Source organism: Lissotriton vulgaris, chromosome 9 (genome assembly GCF_964263255.1).
Source record: "Lissotriton vulgaris chromosome 9, aLisVul1.2, whole genome shotgun sequence".
NCBI classification, from domain to species: Eukaryota; Metazoa; Chordata; class Amphibia; order Caudata; family Salamandridae; genus Lissotriton; species Lissotriton vulgaris.
Genome location: NC_141697.1, coordinates 868,223,210 through 868,242,478, shown reverse-complemented (window position 1 = coordinate 868,242,478; position 19,269 = coordinate 868,223,210). Strand labels below are relative to the sequence as shown.

The window sequence follows — 19,269 nt, the reverse complement described above, 5'->3', positions numbered from 1 at the left end:
ACGTTCATGTCCCTGCTCTGTCTGAGCACATGGTGGACAGCCCCCTTACTTATACACCCCTCGCTCCACCTACCAGGCAGTGCCAGAAGCCTCTGGGGAACTGGTTCTAACTGGCTCAGGGGGAGAGTAGAGCACCCTGGGTATCAGGCTTTCCCTCCAAAAGCGGGGATGGCTGGGTACCGAACAACTAGACAGCTAACCTACTGCAGTCAGGTGGCATTACACACAGCTATGGCATCCATTTTAAATGCATCATGTTACCAGGGTGCATTTCTACAAGGGGGTTAACAAGTGCACACCATTGCATTACATTTAACATTGCGTCTCACACCACACATGGCCTATACAGTTTTCTACCATGGGGAGACATCCTAAAACAGGGGGGTGAAAAGCAAAATATTTGGGGGAAAAGGGCCAAGTCCAACATGCTGTCTGGGGGGTGACTTGTGGTAGGGTGATTGAGTCTCCCTTAGATGATGCTTTGTCGCTGTCTTCTTCACCCATGGAGGAGAACAGGGGCTAGGGTCTGTCCATGTCATATGAGGGTGGTGAGGCCTGTAGTGCCATCATGGCCCGTAGAGCGTCTCGGGGTTCCTGCATAATTTGCGCCAGATCTGGAAAGTCGAATACGGGGCTCCTTGCTATAGTGTTCTCGCTAGTGACTCACCTGTTTGGGTTGTGCTTCCTGGGCCGTGGCGCCCTGTTTCTCTGCCCACGTCTAGTTCCTGACCCTGATAGCTGCGGGCAGTGCAGGTCTGCCCAGTCCCTCACCTCCTCTGCCCATGTAAAAAATAAGGTAGAGTCGTTGTAGATAATTCTGAGTCTGGTGGGAAATAACAGGGAGCATTGAATGTTATTCGCCATGAGACGCCGTTTCCCCTCCAGAAAGAGCGATCTCTGCTGCTGTACTGCTCGTGCATAATCATGAAAGACCATCACCTATTTGTCCTCGACCCGGAAGGGGCCTGATCGTCTAGCGGCTCTGAGCATTCCATCTCAGTCTCTAAATGGCAGGAATATTGCTAGCACCGGTCGGGGGGAGCTCCGGGCTGTGGTCTGCGCGCCGGGACTCTGTGGGCACACTCACTGGAGAAGAAGGCCGACCGGTCGGCAGCTGGGGTAAAGGACTTCCCTCATTCCTCCATGTGTCCCACCGGGTATTGTCCCTCAATTCCTTCCGGTAGCCCAAGCCCCCGTATATTACAGAGCCTTGAGCATCCCTCCAGGTCAACCATTTGCTCCACCATGGTGGACAGGCGGGTCAGGACATCGCGGATCGTCTTTTGTTGGTCTTTCACTGCAGGTTGCAAGTCCGCCATGATCTTTCCTCCTTCGTTGACCTGGTCAGCTAGTTTCTGGTGGTCGTCCTTGATGAGGCTGATGTCGGTCGTGAGAGTGCCAAGCATCTCCTCCATAGACACTCCTGAGAGTTCGATGGCTGCCAATACACGGTCCAGTTTGTTAGATATGGACAGGTTGGACGGGCCGCCGTCAACTTGTCTCTGTCTTGTGATGCAGCATATTTTCCGGTGCTGTCTCTGGCACCGTGGTGTTCTGCATGGCCCTAGGTTTCACCATCGTGCATCCTGTGGTGCCTAGTCCCTCTTGGGTCCGCGTGTTGTGGTGCTGGCGCCTGGCGGACACTATGCAGGGTCTTTTCTCCCCTGATGTGGGTTTGAGGTAAGCCCTGTCCTCCGTCTGCTCCGTTGGGCAAGGCAAGTGCTCCAGCTGCCCGATCTGAGGGTGCTTCTTCCCGTCTGCTCTCTGAGGTGGGCACCGTATGGGACACTCTGTGGGGCACAGCCATCGCGGGCGCTGGTCCTCCCCTCCTTTCCCGCCCACTGTCTTTGCTGGTGAGCGATTTGTGAAGTCTGGAGGGCCCACACTGGTACAGCTCCCCAATGTCTTGTGGGGCCGATGAGGAGCGTGTAATGGTGAACTCTCTGCGGCTGGCTGACTGGTGAGGGCTAAGGTTCTGTCTGAGCGCCAAGCGGTCTGCTAATCTGCCATCTTAGGTTCAAGCATTTGTTGAGTTAGGCCTCAGTGGTGGGGGAATACCACGCACCCTCCCCGGTATCAGGCAGCCCCAGGGGGGGTTCCCCACCACTGACCGTCTTCAAGGCTGCGTCATCCACTCCCAACCTGACCGGCTCTTTGCTCCCTCACCAGGGAGGCTCAGCATTCGCGTTAGCCGGGCGCCATGTTGGAATCAGGCAGCCTCGGCCTAAACGGTGCTCCGGTTTCCGATGGCCCGGGAGGGGGAAGTCGACCCGGTGCCACTGGTCTTCTGCTGCTCCGCGCGTCGCCTCCTCTCAATCTCAACCAGGCGTGTATGGTCCGGAGCGCCTGCTTATTGCTGTTCGCTGAGGCTGGTGTGGTGGGGGCTACGGGGGCCCGCTCGATGTTTGGGGTTTCGTCTGCGTCTTATCTTCCGAGTGCTGCCAGGCACACAGGCTGCCCCCGTTCTTCGCAGCCCGGTCTCCCCGGACTCGTGAGTGGTGCCTCGGGTCGTGGCTGTCTCAGCATATCCAGAACCCTGAATGTAGGGCGAAGGCACGGGCGGCCGCCATCTTGCCGCCCAGCATTGGGTCTGCTAACGGCTATGTTTTGCTCTCAGTCCTGTGTTGTTTCAGCGGGGGCTCATCGTCGTCGGATGCCCGTGGGTTCTGATTACGGACCGTCCATTTCTTAGCCAGGATCGACGCTGTAAAGCAGATGAAATGTCCTCCCGCCGTGGAGCCTCAGCAAGGCACGTCAACCATCGCAGCCTGCTTGGCCACGACCCGTTTATTATTTACCTGTTAAGGAGCAAATCTTCACTTCAGATGCAATCTTTAACACCTAGCCTACTGATGGATAAATCACTAGGTTTTCAACATTTGCTTCTTGTCATTGTTGATGGAGCACATCTATTGAATTCCAGAAAGTGAAAAAAAGCAAGACCTCCAGAATCTAGACGAGTTGATGAGATCCACACCCCATGGCACAAATGAGATGATTCCATTTCCATTAACCTGCAGAATTCTAGTTAGCAGGCTATGTGGTACAAAGTAATGATTATGTGATCTGCTGATACAACTCCAATTAGGTAGTCCATAATACAAGTGTTTGGTTTTATTCACTCACTTGGTGTCTTCAGAACTTTGATTCCAGCTAGCTTTCTTTTCATTCTTTTATACAAATCAATCTTTTATAAAAATATGTCTAAGTTCACCAGTAATTGTGTTTTTTGAATTTCTCCTTTGCCCCTAATCTCTTTTGCTACTTCTTTATTCCTGTTGAGTCTGATCTTTGCTGCTGTATGCAAATTACTAGACTTTGGTGGCCTTCCTGAGCTTATAAGTCAATAAAGAAAAGGTGTTTAGTTTATATGTTTCTGAGGGTCCATGTGATGGTTTACTGATTATGTTCAACCATACTGGAAACTTTTACTCAAACTCTATCTGACTAAGCATCTCCAACATATGTTTTATTTGGATTTGAGAAATATGAAGGAAGAAACAAGGGGCGGGTATCAGAGAAAAATAGATAGGTGGCAAACTGTCTGCAGAGGGTGTCATACTTAACAAAGCTCATTGAGTCCTCTGTTACATTTAGTAAACCAGACAAACTAATGGCTCCAAGATGGAGAATTCACACTAATGGTGACTAGTTGCACAATACTCTATTGAGTTATTTATTTATTTTTTCACATGCTTTTTTTATTTATTTTTTTAAACTTATTTGTATTAGCATTTCTTTTATCACAGTTCAGCACACAGACAGAAAATAAATCACAGACAGCACCCTACTCAGGGTAAACATGGTCTTACAGGATATATCACCCCAAGAGCACTCCACTCAGTGATTTGCATGTTTATCGCCATACTGCAGTCTAATAATCAAGTAGGTAATATTTTCAGGACCTAAGTGTACAATGGTATCTTCTATTATTAAACATGCATTTCGTTCGAGTCTTTCACATTAGGGGTCAGTAGTTTTGCATTAGGGTACGACAGAATAGCACAATATAAAAAGTTTACATTTTTAATGAAGAGCAACGAAAAAAGTTTGTAACAGACTAAAATCTGTGCAATGGAGTGGTAAAGGTTAGAAATCAACTTTTCTTATTTAGGGTATCTGAGCTTAAGGAGAGTTAGCCCACCGGTGTATGACAAGCGAGAGAGAGAAACTTCCCTCGAGCTATTTACTGTGGTGACAATGCTGGGGAGGGAAGTAACATGTACACCCCTATCTATGCAGGGATAGTAACAAACCAACACAGATCAACCTCATCATTCGGGGCTATTGAGCTATTTCTATGCTTACATTTAGGAAGCATTGGGACGAATTTATAGTGGACCAATTCATGAAAGTTCTGATCAGAAACAACCAGAGAGAATATCAGATTTTAAAAGTGAACAGAAACATGGAGGGAACTGTAAGACCTGACACCCTTAGGGTGGTCTTCTCCCAACCCTTTTGCCAACATCCATTACAGCGCATGATTTTACAACGCATGCTTTCACAATGCATTTTTAGAAACTACAACGCATTCCATTACAACGCGTGCCATTACAACACATGCCGTTACACAGCATAATACTTTTAGGGCAACAGTAGGGTAAGTATTGGATAGTGTAAGGGTAAAAATTACTATTCCCCATTACTTACCTTATAATGCGTTGTAATGGCATGCTTTGTAGTGACATGCGTTGTAATGGCATGCGTTGTAGTGACATGCGTTGTAATGGCAGCATTGTAATAGTATGCGATGCAAAGGCTGTTGCGTTGTAATGACTGCATTGTAAATGTAGTGTGTTGTAATGACTGTGTTGTAATGGTTGTCTCCCGTAGGATGCTATGTAAGTAAAAAGGAAGACATGTACTTTTAAGCTTTACATGTCCTGGTAGTGGAAAACTCCCAAATTAATTTTTCACTACTGTAAGGACTACACATCTCATAGGAAAACATTGGGGGTTCCTTAGTTCATTTAATACACTGTAATTCCTAATTGAGAGGGGGTGGACCTATCATGTTTAGTACCTATGGAACTGTAATGATAAATCCTCTTTAATGACAAGGTCAAAATCATGATTACGGTTTCAAAAATGTCACTCTTACAAAGATGCAATTTTTCTGTTCTTAGCCCTATGGGCCTGCAGATTGTCTCCAACACAAATCTGGGGTGGGTGATAGCTAGGCTTTGCGCATTCCCTCTACACAGCCACACACAAAGGGAGCTTAGGTCTGACTTGATGGGCCATCCACATCCTGATAGGCCATCCTGGCAGGATGGGAGGGAGGAGCTGGTCACAGCCTCAACTAGCACCTGCATTGGATTCATCCTGTCGCCACACAAAGGGTTACTTAATCCCCTGTAGTTAGCCTAGAGTCAGGACAGGAAGGGAGCACCTATGTGCACTTCAAATCCCTTCTTTTAAGTCTCCCCACTCCAAAGGCACCACTGGGTATAACAACTGAACCTTTAACCCTACTACTTCAGTCCACTTCTGGAACTGTGGATACTCTGCCCGGAAAAAGGACTGCTGCTCTGCTGAAGGACTGCCACTCTGCTGGACTGCTTCTCTGGAGGAACTATTTTCTTGCTGTGCTGTCCAGCTACCTGCTGTCGTCCTTCCCTGTGTGAAAAGGGGTGGGCCCACATCACTTGAACCGTGAACTAGAGTGACTCCAAGGGTTTGCTGGTTTGCCTCCTGATTGAAGTCACAGGGACATACAAGACTTCCAACTCAGATGCTACAGCACCTGGACGTCTGTGAATGTGCCATGCCTAGTGGTGCCAATCCAAGTCCTGGACCCTTGGAAGTGGGTTTAAAGTGCTGATCCAGAAGAATCCACGCTTTGCCATTGATGCAAAGCCTCGGAACCGGCACATCTCCTCCACTGCGGACGCATTGCAGCTGTTGCGAGGATCGACTCCGATGCATCGCCAACTGCGTAGAGTATACACCCTATCCTTGAGGCATCACTGCTGTCGCGTGGCTAGTAACTGATGCATCACCTTCTTTGTAGGCCTACAACATTGCATCGCCTCACCTGCACCCCACATATCATCTTCGAAGCAATCAAGGTACTTTTTTAGCAAGCCAAGGCTGGTCCCTGTTTCCAGTTCCATAGTGGCTGGCCTGAATGTTTGAATTTGACCCAGTCTAGCCCGACCAGATAGCCCCCTGTTGTCGCTTTATGCTTATAAGCACTACATTTCAGTTTATTCTTTAAAAATAATAAGTCCGGTTCAACTAACTGGATTTTTGTAGTTTCAGTTTTGTTCATTAAATTAAGCTCTATTTTTCTAACCATTTTTGTATCTTTTCCACTATTTTACTGTTTGAAGTGTTGCACAAATATTTTAAATAAATTTTCAATCTCCAGATCAACTGAGTGCAGAGATTCTGCTAACTATTAATTGTGTTTAACTGGAGATTAGTCACCACTTCATGAGGGAATTTATAAAGACCTGATTAACCATTGGGTTTCGAGCTTCAAAAAGGAGATCTTAGAATTCGATTCTATAGGTACAAAGTGCCTAAAGAATGAACTTCAACCCCATCATATTACATTTTTAGATGTACAGTTTGACTTTCTCACTCGCTTTGCTAATCGCGCACTGCACTTGGTACTTGGATTCCAAGTAGTTTTGATCTAATGCCAATGGCATTTGATTAGCTCTGGTATGTTAGGCAGGACTTAAAATGATATATGGTTCTTAAACAAAAGAAGAAGTCTCTGTGAGGGTCAGCAATATCAACACTCTGTGAGGAAATCATTTGTAGACTTATGTCCTCTTCAGAGAGGTGTCATTGATGATGGGTCATTTATCTTTAAGACACAGAATAGACGCTTTCCTTCTTATTAAGGGACGAACACACAGTCACTGGCGTCCTCATTGTGTTACATCCCTGAACCATAAACTATTCTCTTACCATATCCGTTGAAAAGAACCCGAGGTACAGGAATGTCTCCTCTTCCACTGAAAGCATCTCCTGGGTCAACAAGAGCTTGTTTCAGAACTTCGGGTCCACACAGTACTACCACCTGTTTCATTCCTAAGGAAACTGTGAACACTGGCCCATACTTGTCTCTGAGCTGTTGATAAAAATGCACAGGCATTAGGAGAATACATGCACCAGGGTTCTCTCCTGCACACTATAAGAAGGAATACTGTGTAAAATATGCTTTGCTGTGGCTTAGAGCCAGTATTGTTTTTATCATGGTTCACTAGTATCACATAGTCATTTGCACAGAACTAAGAGGTCATATTGGCTAATTATTTGATATTACCATCATATAAAATATAGAGCTAAAATCTTCAAATGAATCTTCAACTTCCTGATTGCAGATGAGTTGCAACATTGCATGAATTTATATATTGCAAGTTATTTGCACTCATAAAGAAAGGCAAACTCAAGTTTACAAAAAGGATTTCATTGTTTTGAGGTCCAACGTAGAAATCATATCCAAGAAGATTTGCTATTTTTAGTTCGATATCAATAAAATCATATTTGGACACTTCTGTGTGGCGTTTGTCAAGAGTTGAGACCGAAAGACCCAGTGGATTGGCACTTGGCAAAACTCTAAAATTAAAATGTACCAAAAATATGTTGTGATCAGAATTCACATATATTTGACGACCGTGCAATGCCTGCATTTTTTAATTATTTCAATTGAGTAATCATTTGGCTATTCCTCTAAATAGGTTTGTGGAATGATGGCCCTTACATAAGTAGTCTATAGTCGGGGTGTAGATTATTTTTCTAAACCATAAAGCAAGGTGACGTTTTTTAAGATCAGAGGAGGATGGTCAGTGTCTACAAAACAATCTGAAAGTGAAAACAACCACACACTCTGAATCATCAACCTTACTCTCATCCACACTTACAAAAAAGACCTCTCTCTACATGCACTCTACCAGCACACTTCTCCTACAAGCTGTATACTACATTCTACATTAATGTTCCGATAGGTTATGTATTCCATTAGCACATTAACAAAGCAATGTTCACTTTACAATAAAGCAAAAATTATGTCAATAATGTTGACTTAAATGGTTATTACCGTTATGTTTAAACAACGCAATATATAGAGATCAAGAGACACTTGTTCAAAACAGACATTATATTTTTTGATGGCTGTCATATTCCATATTTCAAGCCGCTAAGGAACTTTTATGTCTAGTTCTAGAAATCTCTGTTTTCTTGCTGTGAGTTGGGCATTTATAATCAACCTGAATTTCACAGATAAATATCAATTTGATTTCTACTACCACCTGAAAAGGGGCTTTAGGAATTATAACCCATTATACGTTTAAAGTGGTTGTACGATGTTTGTTCAATTGATTGCAGTTTCTCTAGTATCTTCCCAAAATGCAAAACTTCCAGCAAAAGAGAGAGATTCTAATAATAATGTCGCAAATCTAAAACATATATCATAAAACACTCTGAATATAAAAGTATATAAGGTTTCTGTTTCTCAAACAATCATTTCACTGCTTGGCAACTTTCCATTTTCCACATATCTTTCTCCTGTGCTAATATGTAAGGTACTTTCCCTCACACATCTGGTCATCTTGCTTTAGAGATGCTAGGCATTAGGGGGTTTTGGCATCACCCTCGCCCCTTAATATTTCGTCATACTAGTTGCTTTTCTGGTCAATCGCTCTTATTTACACAATGTGTCAATGACGTGTAAGTGAAACATCCAGCTTCCTTCAAATTAAACTTGGCACTGCATAAGTTCAAAATGGTACCAACGCTGGAACACTGGTGAAGGTTGATATATTTTAAGCACATTACAGGCCCAGCAGAAAGACAGATATTTCTGCTTGAAACATCAACTGCCTCAAAAGCACACCTCGTACTATTTTGAAGAACAGAAAATGGTGCAGGAAAATAAATTACCGACCTCTGCAATATTCCCAGAGTTCATTGCGACATGCGAGCACAACATCTGGTTTCACCAATGTGTCACTGAAGCTATTTAAGACAACATCTTACCCCTAGATGCACTAGTAGTCCAGTAAAATCTGTCCTGCATTCTCGGGCGTTGATTATCGTAATTATAGTATACTGCTTGAGTATTGCTGCTTCGCACAGTTACAACACTTCATTTTGTATTGTGATGCTTGTGTGTCTACCGTTCCTCTTTGCCACGTCTGATGGCCTAAAATTCAATAAAATATGTTCATCAAAAAATCTCTCTCCTGCGGCCTTTTTTTGGTGCTAGACATTACTTAATGACGCTAATGTCGCTAATAAGAAAACGACTTTGCATAGCAAACCAAATAAAGAAAGCATCTATTCAAAGCTTACCAAAACGCCCTCTTCCCAAACTAATTATCCTCAAAAGTGTAAAATAACCTGTAATTTCCCACATAAATGTCTCTGTGCAGGCTATCTGCTCAATAAATACTTTTAACCTGTTCCATTATTTCAACCTTATCTATTTCAGATCAAAATCCTATGAAATAACATTAAAAAAGCGCTATCCACAGTACTTACTAGCGCCTGATAAACACAATCAACTTTACACTCTGAATCATTGTCAGACCTGGCACCATTGGCGTGGGTCTCCCTTCCTCTTTTTGACGGATTGCTTCCTCTGTTTTTTTATGTTTGCAGGTTTAGAAGCTTTGGGCACTGCGCCACTGCCGTCCAGTGTGCAGTGCAAGTGCTTTCTGAGTAAAGTAATGTTAATTTGTGATATCATGATTGGTGTATTTGATTTACTGTCAGACCCTCGTATTGTGCACAAGGGGTGCCCGGGTCTTGCAATTCAAAAGCTACTGGTGGGCTTGCAGCACCGGTTGTACCACCCACCGGAGTAGCTTGTAAAGTATGACTCGGACCTGCCACCGCAGAGTGCCGTACGCAGCTCGTGCCACTGTGTGACTCGGCAAGTGCAACCACTCGCCGGTCTGTGAACCTTCCCTCTGCGACATGTTAGTCACCCCCTACAGAAGGCCTACGGGCAGGGTGCGTTGTATGTAGAAGGCAGGTCATGCCCTGAAGTGTGTGGTGTGACATGGTAGTGAATTACACACGAGCGCATTTTTCACTATTGCAAGGGTACCTGTTTCCCAAAGGCCAAACTGGGCAGTTTCGATTGTAGCACCTTATAATCCTAACTGACCCAAGGAACCAAGTAGAGAATTAAGTTTAGTGTGCCTGAACTCAGAATGATAAGATGCATCTTTTAGGAAAGTTGATTTTAACATTCAGTGTTTGAAAATACCCCTTTTAGAAAGACAGTATTTTCTTGCCTGACCATCCATTCTGCTTCTGTTAGCGTGTGTATTGTGTGTCTGGGTTTGCAAGTGACAGGTCTGGGGGGACCCCAGGAGGCAGGGCGCAACGACACTGGGCTGATCGTCCTGAGAGTGGTGGGGAGGAGTAGGTACCTGGGTCTGAATAGAGCTCGGCCATCTCCCACAACGTCGGCTCCACTTTCCGTGGTGAGTCTGAGGACCCTGGCCCGTCCTACCAAACGAAGAGGACACGCACTGGTGAAATGCACCTGAAACTGGTTCTGACCAGGCAAAGGACCGTCTGCGTCAGAGGACAAAGGATTTATGAGTATAACCACTGGGGCCACAAACCCATATCTTTAGGATCACTTTGGGAATGAACAAGACGACCCTCTGCCGGGAAAGAGCTGCCGGAGACCACAAGAGTTTTACTGGCCCTCTGCCAGAGCGCTGTAGTGGGTTGGCCTGTGGTGGTGTCTCTCATGCGAAGGAGAGGTAGAAAGGACTAAGGAAAAAACTTTCATCATCTTGCCAAACATTCTCCAAGGGATAGAGCGAGCTAGCCTCCTGTTTGAAGATGCAGGGATAACAACTTCACCTCTTCTGTTTGAGCGGAGCTGGAACTGCAGTTTCAGCTGCTACAGAGGAACTCTGCAACTCCAGTAAGCTAATGACAGCGCTTTCTGCAACGAGACCATGATCGCTGCTCCGACTCGCCTCGTAGACCGACGCCTGCCGCTGTACTGCAACCAACTCCATGATCATTATCTGGACGGAGCCGATCATCAACAAGAGTGACCTAGTATTCATTGACTCATAGATCTCAGCAACGATCTGTGGGGCGAGCACTGGGTTAACGTCACCTCTCCGGTAAGAACCCAAGCCGCCCCCTGTCTGCATCCGCATTCTAGGCCCCGCTACATCGCTTTCCCCTGAAGCAGGGAACCAACGCTACCCTGTGCCACATGACATTGCAGCTCCCTGACGCAGAGAAGAGCCTTTGTTTGTTTTTCTAGAGGTATGGTCCCGTGAGAGTCTAGGTGTGACTCCGGACCCAACGCCGCGCTCCTCGCAGGCAGCCTGTACCCTGAGAACTCTGTTGTGCGTTGAAGTGATAACTTCCATTGGGGTTATCTGTTGCCAGAGACACTTGAAGCTAAAGCCTACTTTTGAGCAACCGTAAAGCATATTCGTACTGTGGATTTTTGTTGTTAAGGTCTTGTAATAAATATATAAAGCTTACTTATTTTTGATACATGCCGGTGTGGTGTCCGTTGGTAGTGGTTCATCTATATTACTGTATGTGTTCACAAATGCTTAACACACTGCCTCTGACATAAGCCTGTCTGCTCGTGCCAAGCTACCAAAGGGGGTGAGCAGGGGTTATCTTCAGCATGTAACTCCTTTGTCCTGACATAGAGGAAGGGTCCCTATTTAACAAAGGTACATACCATTGCCAACTAGAGACTCCGGGTTCTAACAATCATTAACCTTACTCTCATCCACACTTACAAAAAATACCTCGACGTGCACTCCTCCATCACACTTTTCGTACAAGCTGTAAGTACATTCTATATTAATAATAAGGCTAAAGGATAAAGGGGGTGTGGCCAAGCAGTTGACCAAGATGGGCACTGAAGCTCTGAAGACATCACACGTAACTGCTGTCCCCGAGCCTGCATCTGCCCTTAATATGCCCAGGACCAATTAGCCTGCAGTGCGGCTCGCCTGCTTCCACTGCTCCTCTGACCCCCCTGTAGCGGTCTAGTTGCCATTGGGGCAGGTAACCCCCGGACATCTTTAGCCCGGATGGGTTTACACACAATGTATCACTCTCTGGCCAGGCGTGGCCAGAGAGTATAAAATAAAGGGGCAGAATTTGCTTGTGGCTTGTAGGGAGCCACGCGGCAGAGGACCTTGGCCTGGTCACATTTGCCAACGCAGTCAAAGACCGGCAGAGAAAAGAACTACTAGGACATTTACCCCAACTCTTTGAGGGGCTTGCTTGCATCAAAAAGGCCTGATCAAATTACACATTGACAAAGCTGTGAAATCGGTAGCTTTGAGGCATAGGCATGTGCCATTGCATCTCAGGCCACTCGTTGAGAAGGAGCTCCAACACCTCAAATGCCTAGGAGTCATCGAGAAGTTCACCGGGCCAACACCATGGGTGTCACCCATGGTCATCGCAGAGATCCAAAAACAACCTGGCAAGATTTGAGTCTTGCCTGACCAGGCGATCAAATGCGAAAGGCACTTGACCCCGACCGTTGATGACATCCTAGCTGACCTGAATGGATCCCGCTGGTTCTCCAAACTCGACCTGAACGCGGGGTACCATCAGCTGAGGCTGGCCGAAGAGAGTAAGTATATTGCAACCTTCTCGACCCACACCGGGCTTGGACGTTACCGCAGGCTGAAATTTGGAATCTCGTCAGCGGCAGAAATATTCCAGAACACCGTCCGGGAGTTGCTGTCGGGACTCTCTGGAGTGCGAAATGTCAGTGATGACATTCTGATACATTCAGAGACCATGGAAGAACATCGGCGCCATCTCTGCGCCACGTTCCAGTGTCTAGCAGAACACGGAATCACCCTCCATTGGGACAAATGTTCATTCTTCCAGCGATCGAATGACTTCTTCGAATACATGTTCAGTCAGGACCGAGTCATGGTAGACCCGAAAAAGTCACTAGCCCTCATGCAGGCCACCGGCTCCGAAGACGGCTTCGGAAGTTCGAAGCTTACTTAGCATGGCCACCTACTGTGGAAGGTTTATACCAAACCTGGCCATGTTGGCGGAGCCATTAGGTGCTCTGACAAAAAAAGACGCAACGTGGATGTTGGGCCAAGGAGAAGAAGACGCCTTACAGAAGATCTCAGCAGCGCTCCTGGGAAAAGCGACGATGGCGTACTTTGACACCACCCGAATGACCAAGCTCACAGTAGACACCAGCAAGCTGACTCAAGAGACAGAGCCGGGAACGTGGGCCCCCCTGGCGTTCGCAAGCAAGGCCCTCACACCAACTTAAGCCAGATACTCTCAAATCGAGAGAGAAGCGCTAGCCATCAAGTGGGCGTGCAACCACTTCCCTCTATATGTAAGTGGACAGCCCTTCCGACTGGTAACAAACCACCAGCCACTGGTGCCATTATTCAGGGGCACCGCCCCTCATCCCCCACCGCGGATCGAGCGTTGGGCGATACACCTGCAGCAATACCAAATGGAGGTGGTATATCGCCCGGGGGCGAAGAACCCGGCGGACTTCCTGTCACGACATCCACCAGAAGCAGTGACACATGGTGGCACCCATGACCTGAAGACTGAGGAGTTTGTCGATATAAAATCCCAGCGGGTCTGCTGACAGCCTCTTACTATCGCCAAAACCTGGCTAGAGACTGGCAGTGACGCAGTGCTCAATGCGGTACTACAGGTGCTCCAGAGGGTCGTGGGAAGAGTTCCTATGCGGGGCAAATGGATGGAACCCAATAGACTGGGACCAACTGGGAACATTTTGGAAAGTTAAAGAGACGAGTTGAGCATGGCGTCCGATGGAGTAATACTACGAGGATTCCGGTTAGTCATTCCGGCAAGCCTGCAAGAACGTGCCACCACCCTAGCCCACGAAGGGCATCAGGGGAACACCGGGATGAAACCCCGCATGAGAGAAAAGGTGTGGTTCCCAGGTCTTGAAGCTGCAGTTGACACACTCGTAAGGAACTGCAGACCCTGTCAGCTCACTAGCAGTCAAGAGTGCCCAGCGCCTGTCATAACTGAAGACCCTGCCACGTCTCCGTGGTCACGCCTCAGTCTAAACTTCGGAAGTTTTCCAGATGGCAGGACAATGGCAGTGGTGATTGATGCATTCTCCAAGTACCCCATCGTGGAGGTGATTGCATCCACATCTTTTGCCAACCTATAACCAGTGCTGAAGAAGAGGTTTGCACTCTTTGGTTTACCTCATGAGATTAAAACGGACAACCGGTCTCCTATTCAGGGGACTGAGTTCAGGAGCAGGCTGGAGCGCCTAGGGGTGCATCACCGTCAGATCACACCTCAGTGGCTACAGGCCAATGGCGAAGCCGAGCGCTTCATGCGGACACTCAACAAGGTCCTACGAATTGCGGTGTCCGAACATGTTGACCAGGAGGTAGCAATGCACAAGTTCTTACGTGAATATCGTAGCACACCGCACTGTACGACTCAAAGGCCCCCATGGTCTTTGATGTTAACAGGGTCCCAGAGAGACACTCTTCCTGCCGCTGATGGCTGGAATTCAGAACCATATGACCCAGTCAATGCTCAAGCCAGAAGGGCCACAACCAATGAGCAGGCCAACAGGAAGAGGAAGCCAAGACAAGAGTCATCTACCCGGACATACAGTGCTGGTGAGGAACCACTGAGGCAGAGGAAATTTCCGCACAGCGCACGAGCCCGGAACGTGGACAGTAGTGAAGACCAACGGAACAGCCATCACAGCGCAGAAGGGAAATGAAGTCATCACCCACAACATATCATGGTTCAAACAGGTGCAGGATGTTGGCTCATCGTAACTCCGCTCCAGCCAGGGAGAACGAGGAGATACCCCCGGGGATGATCTGCAACTGCAACCTCTCCCAGTGGATGAGCAGGCTACATTAGACACACTGAAAGCCCTGGAAACTTCACCATTTCACAGTCGCCTCACGTCCTGGCACTGTGCTGTAGTGTAGTTCCTATTTTCCCAATAAGCTCTGCGCATTGGAATAACATAAACAGCAGAGTAGACGTAGGACTGAGGTCATCTAGGTCTCTACTGACTATGTTAAACTTAATTTAGGTTTGCGCCAGCTAGCTCAGAGGTCACTAGAAACTTTCTTGAATGAATAGGGAGGGGTGAACTTCCCTGACTCAGACAAGAAGGGATTCAGTTTCAATAGGCAGCTATTTCACTCAGTCAACCGTGCATACTTAGTTTCACCAGAGTGCAGAGAAATAGAGAGACGGGCGTTTTCAATAAAAAGGTGTTATTTATTGAGCAGTCTTCTTTCTCATGCAAGAGAAATGAATTGCCACAATTGCAATACTTATCATGAAGTAAAGTGCGTACAGTAAAAGTAGTATTACGAAATAATACTGTAAAAGCATTGATATGGTTTCTTAGCCATATGATACTTTAAAATGGATAAAATATGTACATACATAAATACATTGACTTACGTACTCAACTGGTGTTTCTAACTAAGCCTACCCCGGTGTACCTGACCTAAGCCTAATACTTGGGAAGGGATGAGTAAGTAGCAGTTTAAGTTAAGTTGGTTAAGATTGTTTTGCCAAGAATCTGCATCAAGGTTTCTCTTAAGGGTTTAGTCAGCTCCGTACCTTGGTAATAGAATGTGGGAGGTCTGGTATCTCTTTCCTCAGGACTCGATATCCCAGCCACCCGCAAGAGTAGGCTGGAAGCACCGGAGCTGGATTTTCTCGGCTGGAGAAAAAGACAGCGTCTCTCTCAGTGCGTCAAACGGGAGGGGCGGCTTCCGTGGGCTCTCGCATCAGCTGGGCTCTCGGGCAAGTAGATGGCCGCTCTGCTCCAAACCACTGTGTGTTTGCTTAAGGCAACTGTTAGTATATTTATACCTGAAAGGTGCCAGGTTTGACGTAAGGTTGGACATAAGACGTCACTAAGAAATAACAGTTCTTTCTGGACTCCAGGAGTTCTTGTTCAAATCAAATCAAAACAAAAGCAGGGGGAGATTTACCGGGCTGCTGGAGGCTTGGTTTATTTAAAGAACGTGTTGTGCTTTCTAGGAGTCGATGGGAGTAGCCGTGCTGTGCTTTGGACTGCATGGGCTATTACTGAATATTGATCTGATTCTTATGCCTTTATCAGGATATTATTCATTATAACCTCATAAGGGCATGAATCGGGAATATCGAATTAGGGTCCTAGATATAAACATGACACCCACTCCACGGATTGATGTCCATCATTACTAAAAAACTAAGCAATAGTAAACATTCAACGATGCATGTGTGTTTTCCAACCCACCCCAAAATACATATTTCCCATTTGAAATGGTATATGGTAAATACACGAAAATGAGTGTTGGTACTGTACGCTTTTCAAGGGCATGAGCAGGCACTCCTGTACCCCAGTCAATATATTAACAACAACTAAGGAGTGACTAAGTGCAAACGAATAAAGAATATTTAAACAAAAAATATTTTTAGTGTCTTTTTCTTCATATATATCTCTCTTACTATCCCCCTCAAGAACAAAGAAACCCCTTAAAGAAAATTATTCCTAAAGGGTAACCAATGTCCCTGTGTGATTTCCAGAAGGAAAGGAAAATCTTATCTTTTTTGTAAAAGGACCCTCACTCATCACTAGTTGGTGACATGCTTCATCATTGGGTCCCCGCTGGGGTGGCCGAATGCCCCCCCAGCGTGCTACAACGCCTGATTTACAGCGGAGCGGGATGTGGTGAGTGCAACAGTGCCCAAATTAAGGTGTGAGTGTAACTGTGGGTGCAAAATTAAAAAATACAGGTTGTTGCCTATACAAAAATTTTAACCTCTTTGATGCTAATGACAAGGGTAACTCGTCATGCACTTAACATTGATTTCAATGGAAATCATATAAGATAAGTACTTTTTCCCATAGCATCGAAGTGGTTAATACCGGCCAACCTGTGTGAGGTTAAAAACAAAGTGGCGGACAGCTAGGTTCTGTCTTAGGAAGCCTGTGTCCTTAAAAAAAAAAAAAAAAAAAAAAACTGAGCAGTTGTTTTTTTTTAAAGGACACAGGTTTCCTAAGACAGAACCTAGCTGTCCGCCACTTTGTTTTTAACCTAATACAGGTTGGCCGGTATTAAAGATTTTTGTATAGGCAACAACCTTGTATTTTTTAATTTTGCACCCACAGTTACACTCACACCTTAATTTGGGCACTGTGGCACTCACCACATCCCGCTCCGCTGTAAATCAGGCGTTGTAGCACGCTGGGGGGGCATTCGGCCACCCCAGCGGGGACCCAATGATGGAGCATGTCACCAACTAGTGATGAGTGAGGTTCCTTTTACAAAAAAGATAAGATTTTCATTTCCTTCTGGAAATCACACAGGGACATTGGTTCCCCTTAGGAATAATTTTCTTTAAGGGGTTTCTTCGTTCTTGAGGGGATAGTAAGAGAGATGTATATGAAGAAAAAGACACCAAAAAGATTTTTTGTTTAAATATTCTTTATTCGTTTGCACTTAGTCACTCCTTAGTTGTTGTTAATAAACGCTTTTCAAGCAGTGTCATCATTCAGATAAATGCATATATATATCAGCTGAATGAATTGCGAAATTACATATGAAATGGCTCTGAATACAGAAAAGAAGGTCAAGACCATTCCATCACATATTTATACAAAATGCTGTATATGTGCTAGAGGCTGAGGTAAAATATTGTCTCTAGTATCTTAAAAATAGAAGCTCTGTTCTTTAAGAATAGTTCTACTTTAAGCAGAGTACCATGTGCCAAAAAAGTAAATATTTTGGAAAATGGACAAAAATAATTTCGCTTTCAGGGGAAAAAAAATTGTTCCAAATATTTTCGGTAGATTTGTTTATCAAAACTGAAGGCTGAATTCAGAGTTCAGGGAACGCTGTGTGCTTGTTTAAAAAAAAAATTCATTCTTGTTGCTCAGGGGAAAACATCATTTCAGACAGACTCGCAAAGAATTGGTCTACCACATCAGGTGAAAGTTCGACCAAGTTCGAAAATACTGCAACTGTGCAGTTCTCTGCGCGATTGCTATCATCGATGTTTGGATCAGCAATGCTCACAGAAGGTTGTACCTGTTTGGTGCTGCTTTCCTCTCGTACCTCACCGCCACCTATTCGTAGTGGTGAAGTCTCAACGAATGCCGTCATCAGAATGGGTAGCCACTGGGAACAACACGATGCATGAGTCGTTACAGGACCTAGCAAAGTATCGATATCCTTTGGTACTGCTGATGGTAGTGTAAGACAGACGTCCAACACGCATTCTTCTCCGCATAGCAGACATCGAAGCACAGGTAAGATGCAATCCTGCCAGATTGGTCTGAATGAAAGAAACCAGGTTGTATTCAGATTTCTTAGCCGGGCCAATCCGAGGACCTTAGTGATACGGTCTCGGTATCGTATTGCTAGGATCGTTTCTTCCATCGTTGCTGGAGTCTTGTCTGTGGATTGGCTTGCCATATCGGTGCAGAAGGAGCAAAAATAAAATCCCTGCCACGAGTCCCAAGATTAAGGGTAGGCCGCCAAAAACAGAATGGACAAAATTCGGGAAGATGCCCAGAACTGTTTCAAAGGGTGCTAACAGTCCCGAAAAAATTATCTTAAATACATGTGCGATGCCACTGGTATCAGACATGTTTAAAATTTGGCTTAGTATTTCTACGAAATGCACGGGGCAATTTGTCGATAAAAGGGAATGTATGTCTGCCGATGTCCTTGCCACTTACAGATCATACATTTCTTTGGATGACGTTAAAGGCACATTTGTCTGTAAAAGAATAGACTTCATTCTGCTTAAAGTATCAATTCGAATAGAAGAGATATTCAAGGAAGGCCATAACGCAGCCCCCATATCTGGATTGCTGTGTGGATACAATACTTGCATACAGCAAACGGCCCTGGAAGTTACAGTTGTCAGATAGGCTTTTCCTGGCAGCATGGCACAACAGCTGTGGTCACTTATTAAAACGTAACTGCCATGAGAAAGTGGTCTAAAAAGTGGCTCTATCCGTTTTGCAGGTGTTCCATGCAGGTGACATGAAAGGTTGTTCGAAGACCCTTCGCAGGCTCCATGCAAATTAATACCCTGACACAGAAGTGTACCGCTTAGTGATTTTTTACAATTTCTACCAATTAGGAATACCTCCTTGTTCCCTTCACTATAACATCTGTGTGTATAAGGTAAATCCCAGGTTGATTTGATGTATTCTTTACCCAACCTTTCATACTGGCCTGCAGGTATATACTTTTGGCAGTATTTAAACTGGAAAGT

The 19,269-nt window shown here is 45.6% G+C and overlaps 1 protein-coding gene across 1 annotated transcript in view; it reads right to left on the bottom strand.

Annotated features, from left to right (window-relative positions):
• The window catches only part of LOC147692392 (cytochrome P450 2G1-like), a 647,292-nt gene that overhangs the window by 515,467 nt on the left and 112,556 nt on the right, over positions 1-19,269 (bottom strand). The window contains exon 2 of the mRNA XM_086938615.1: positions 6,928-7,090. Coding sequence (XP_086794741.1) covers positions 6,928-7,090 — 163 coding nt within the window. The remainder of the gene's footprint in view (positions 1-6,927; positions 7,091-19,269) is intronic.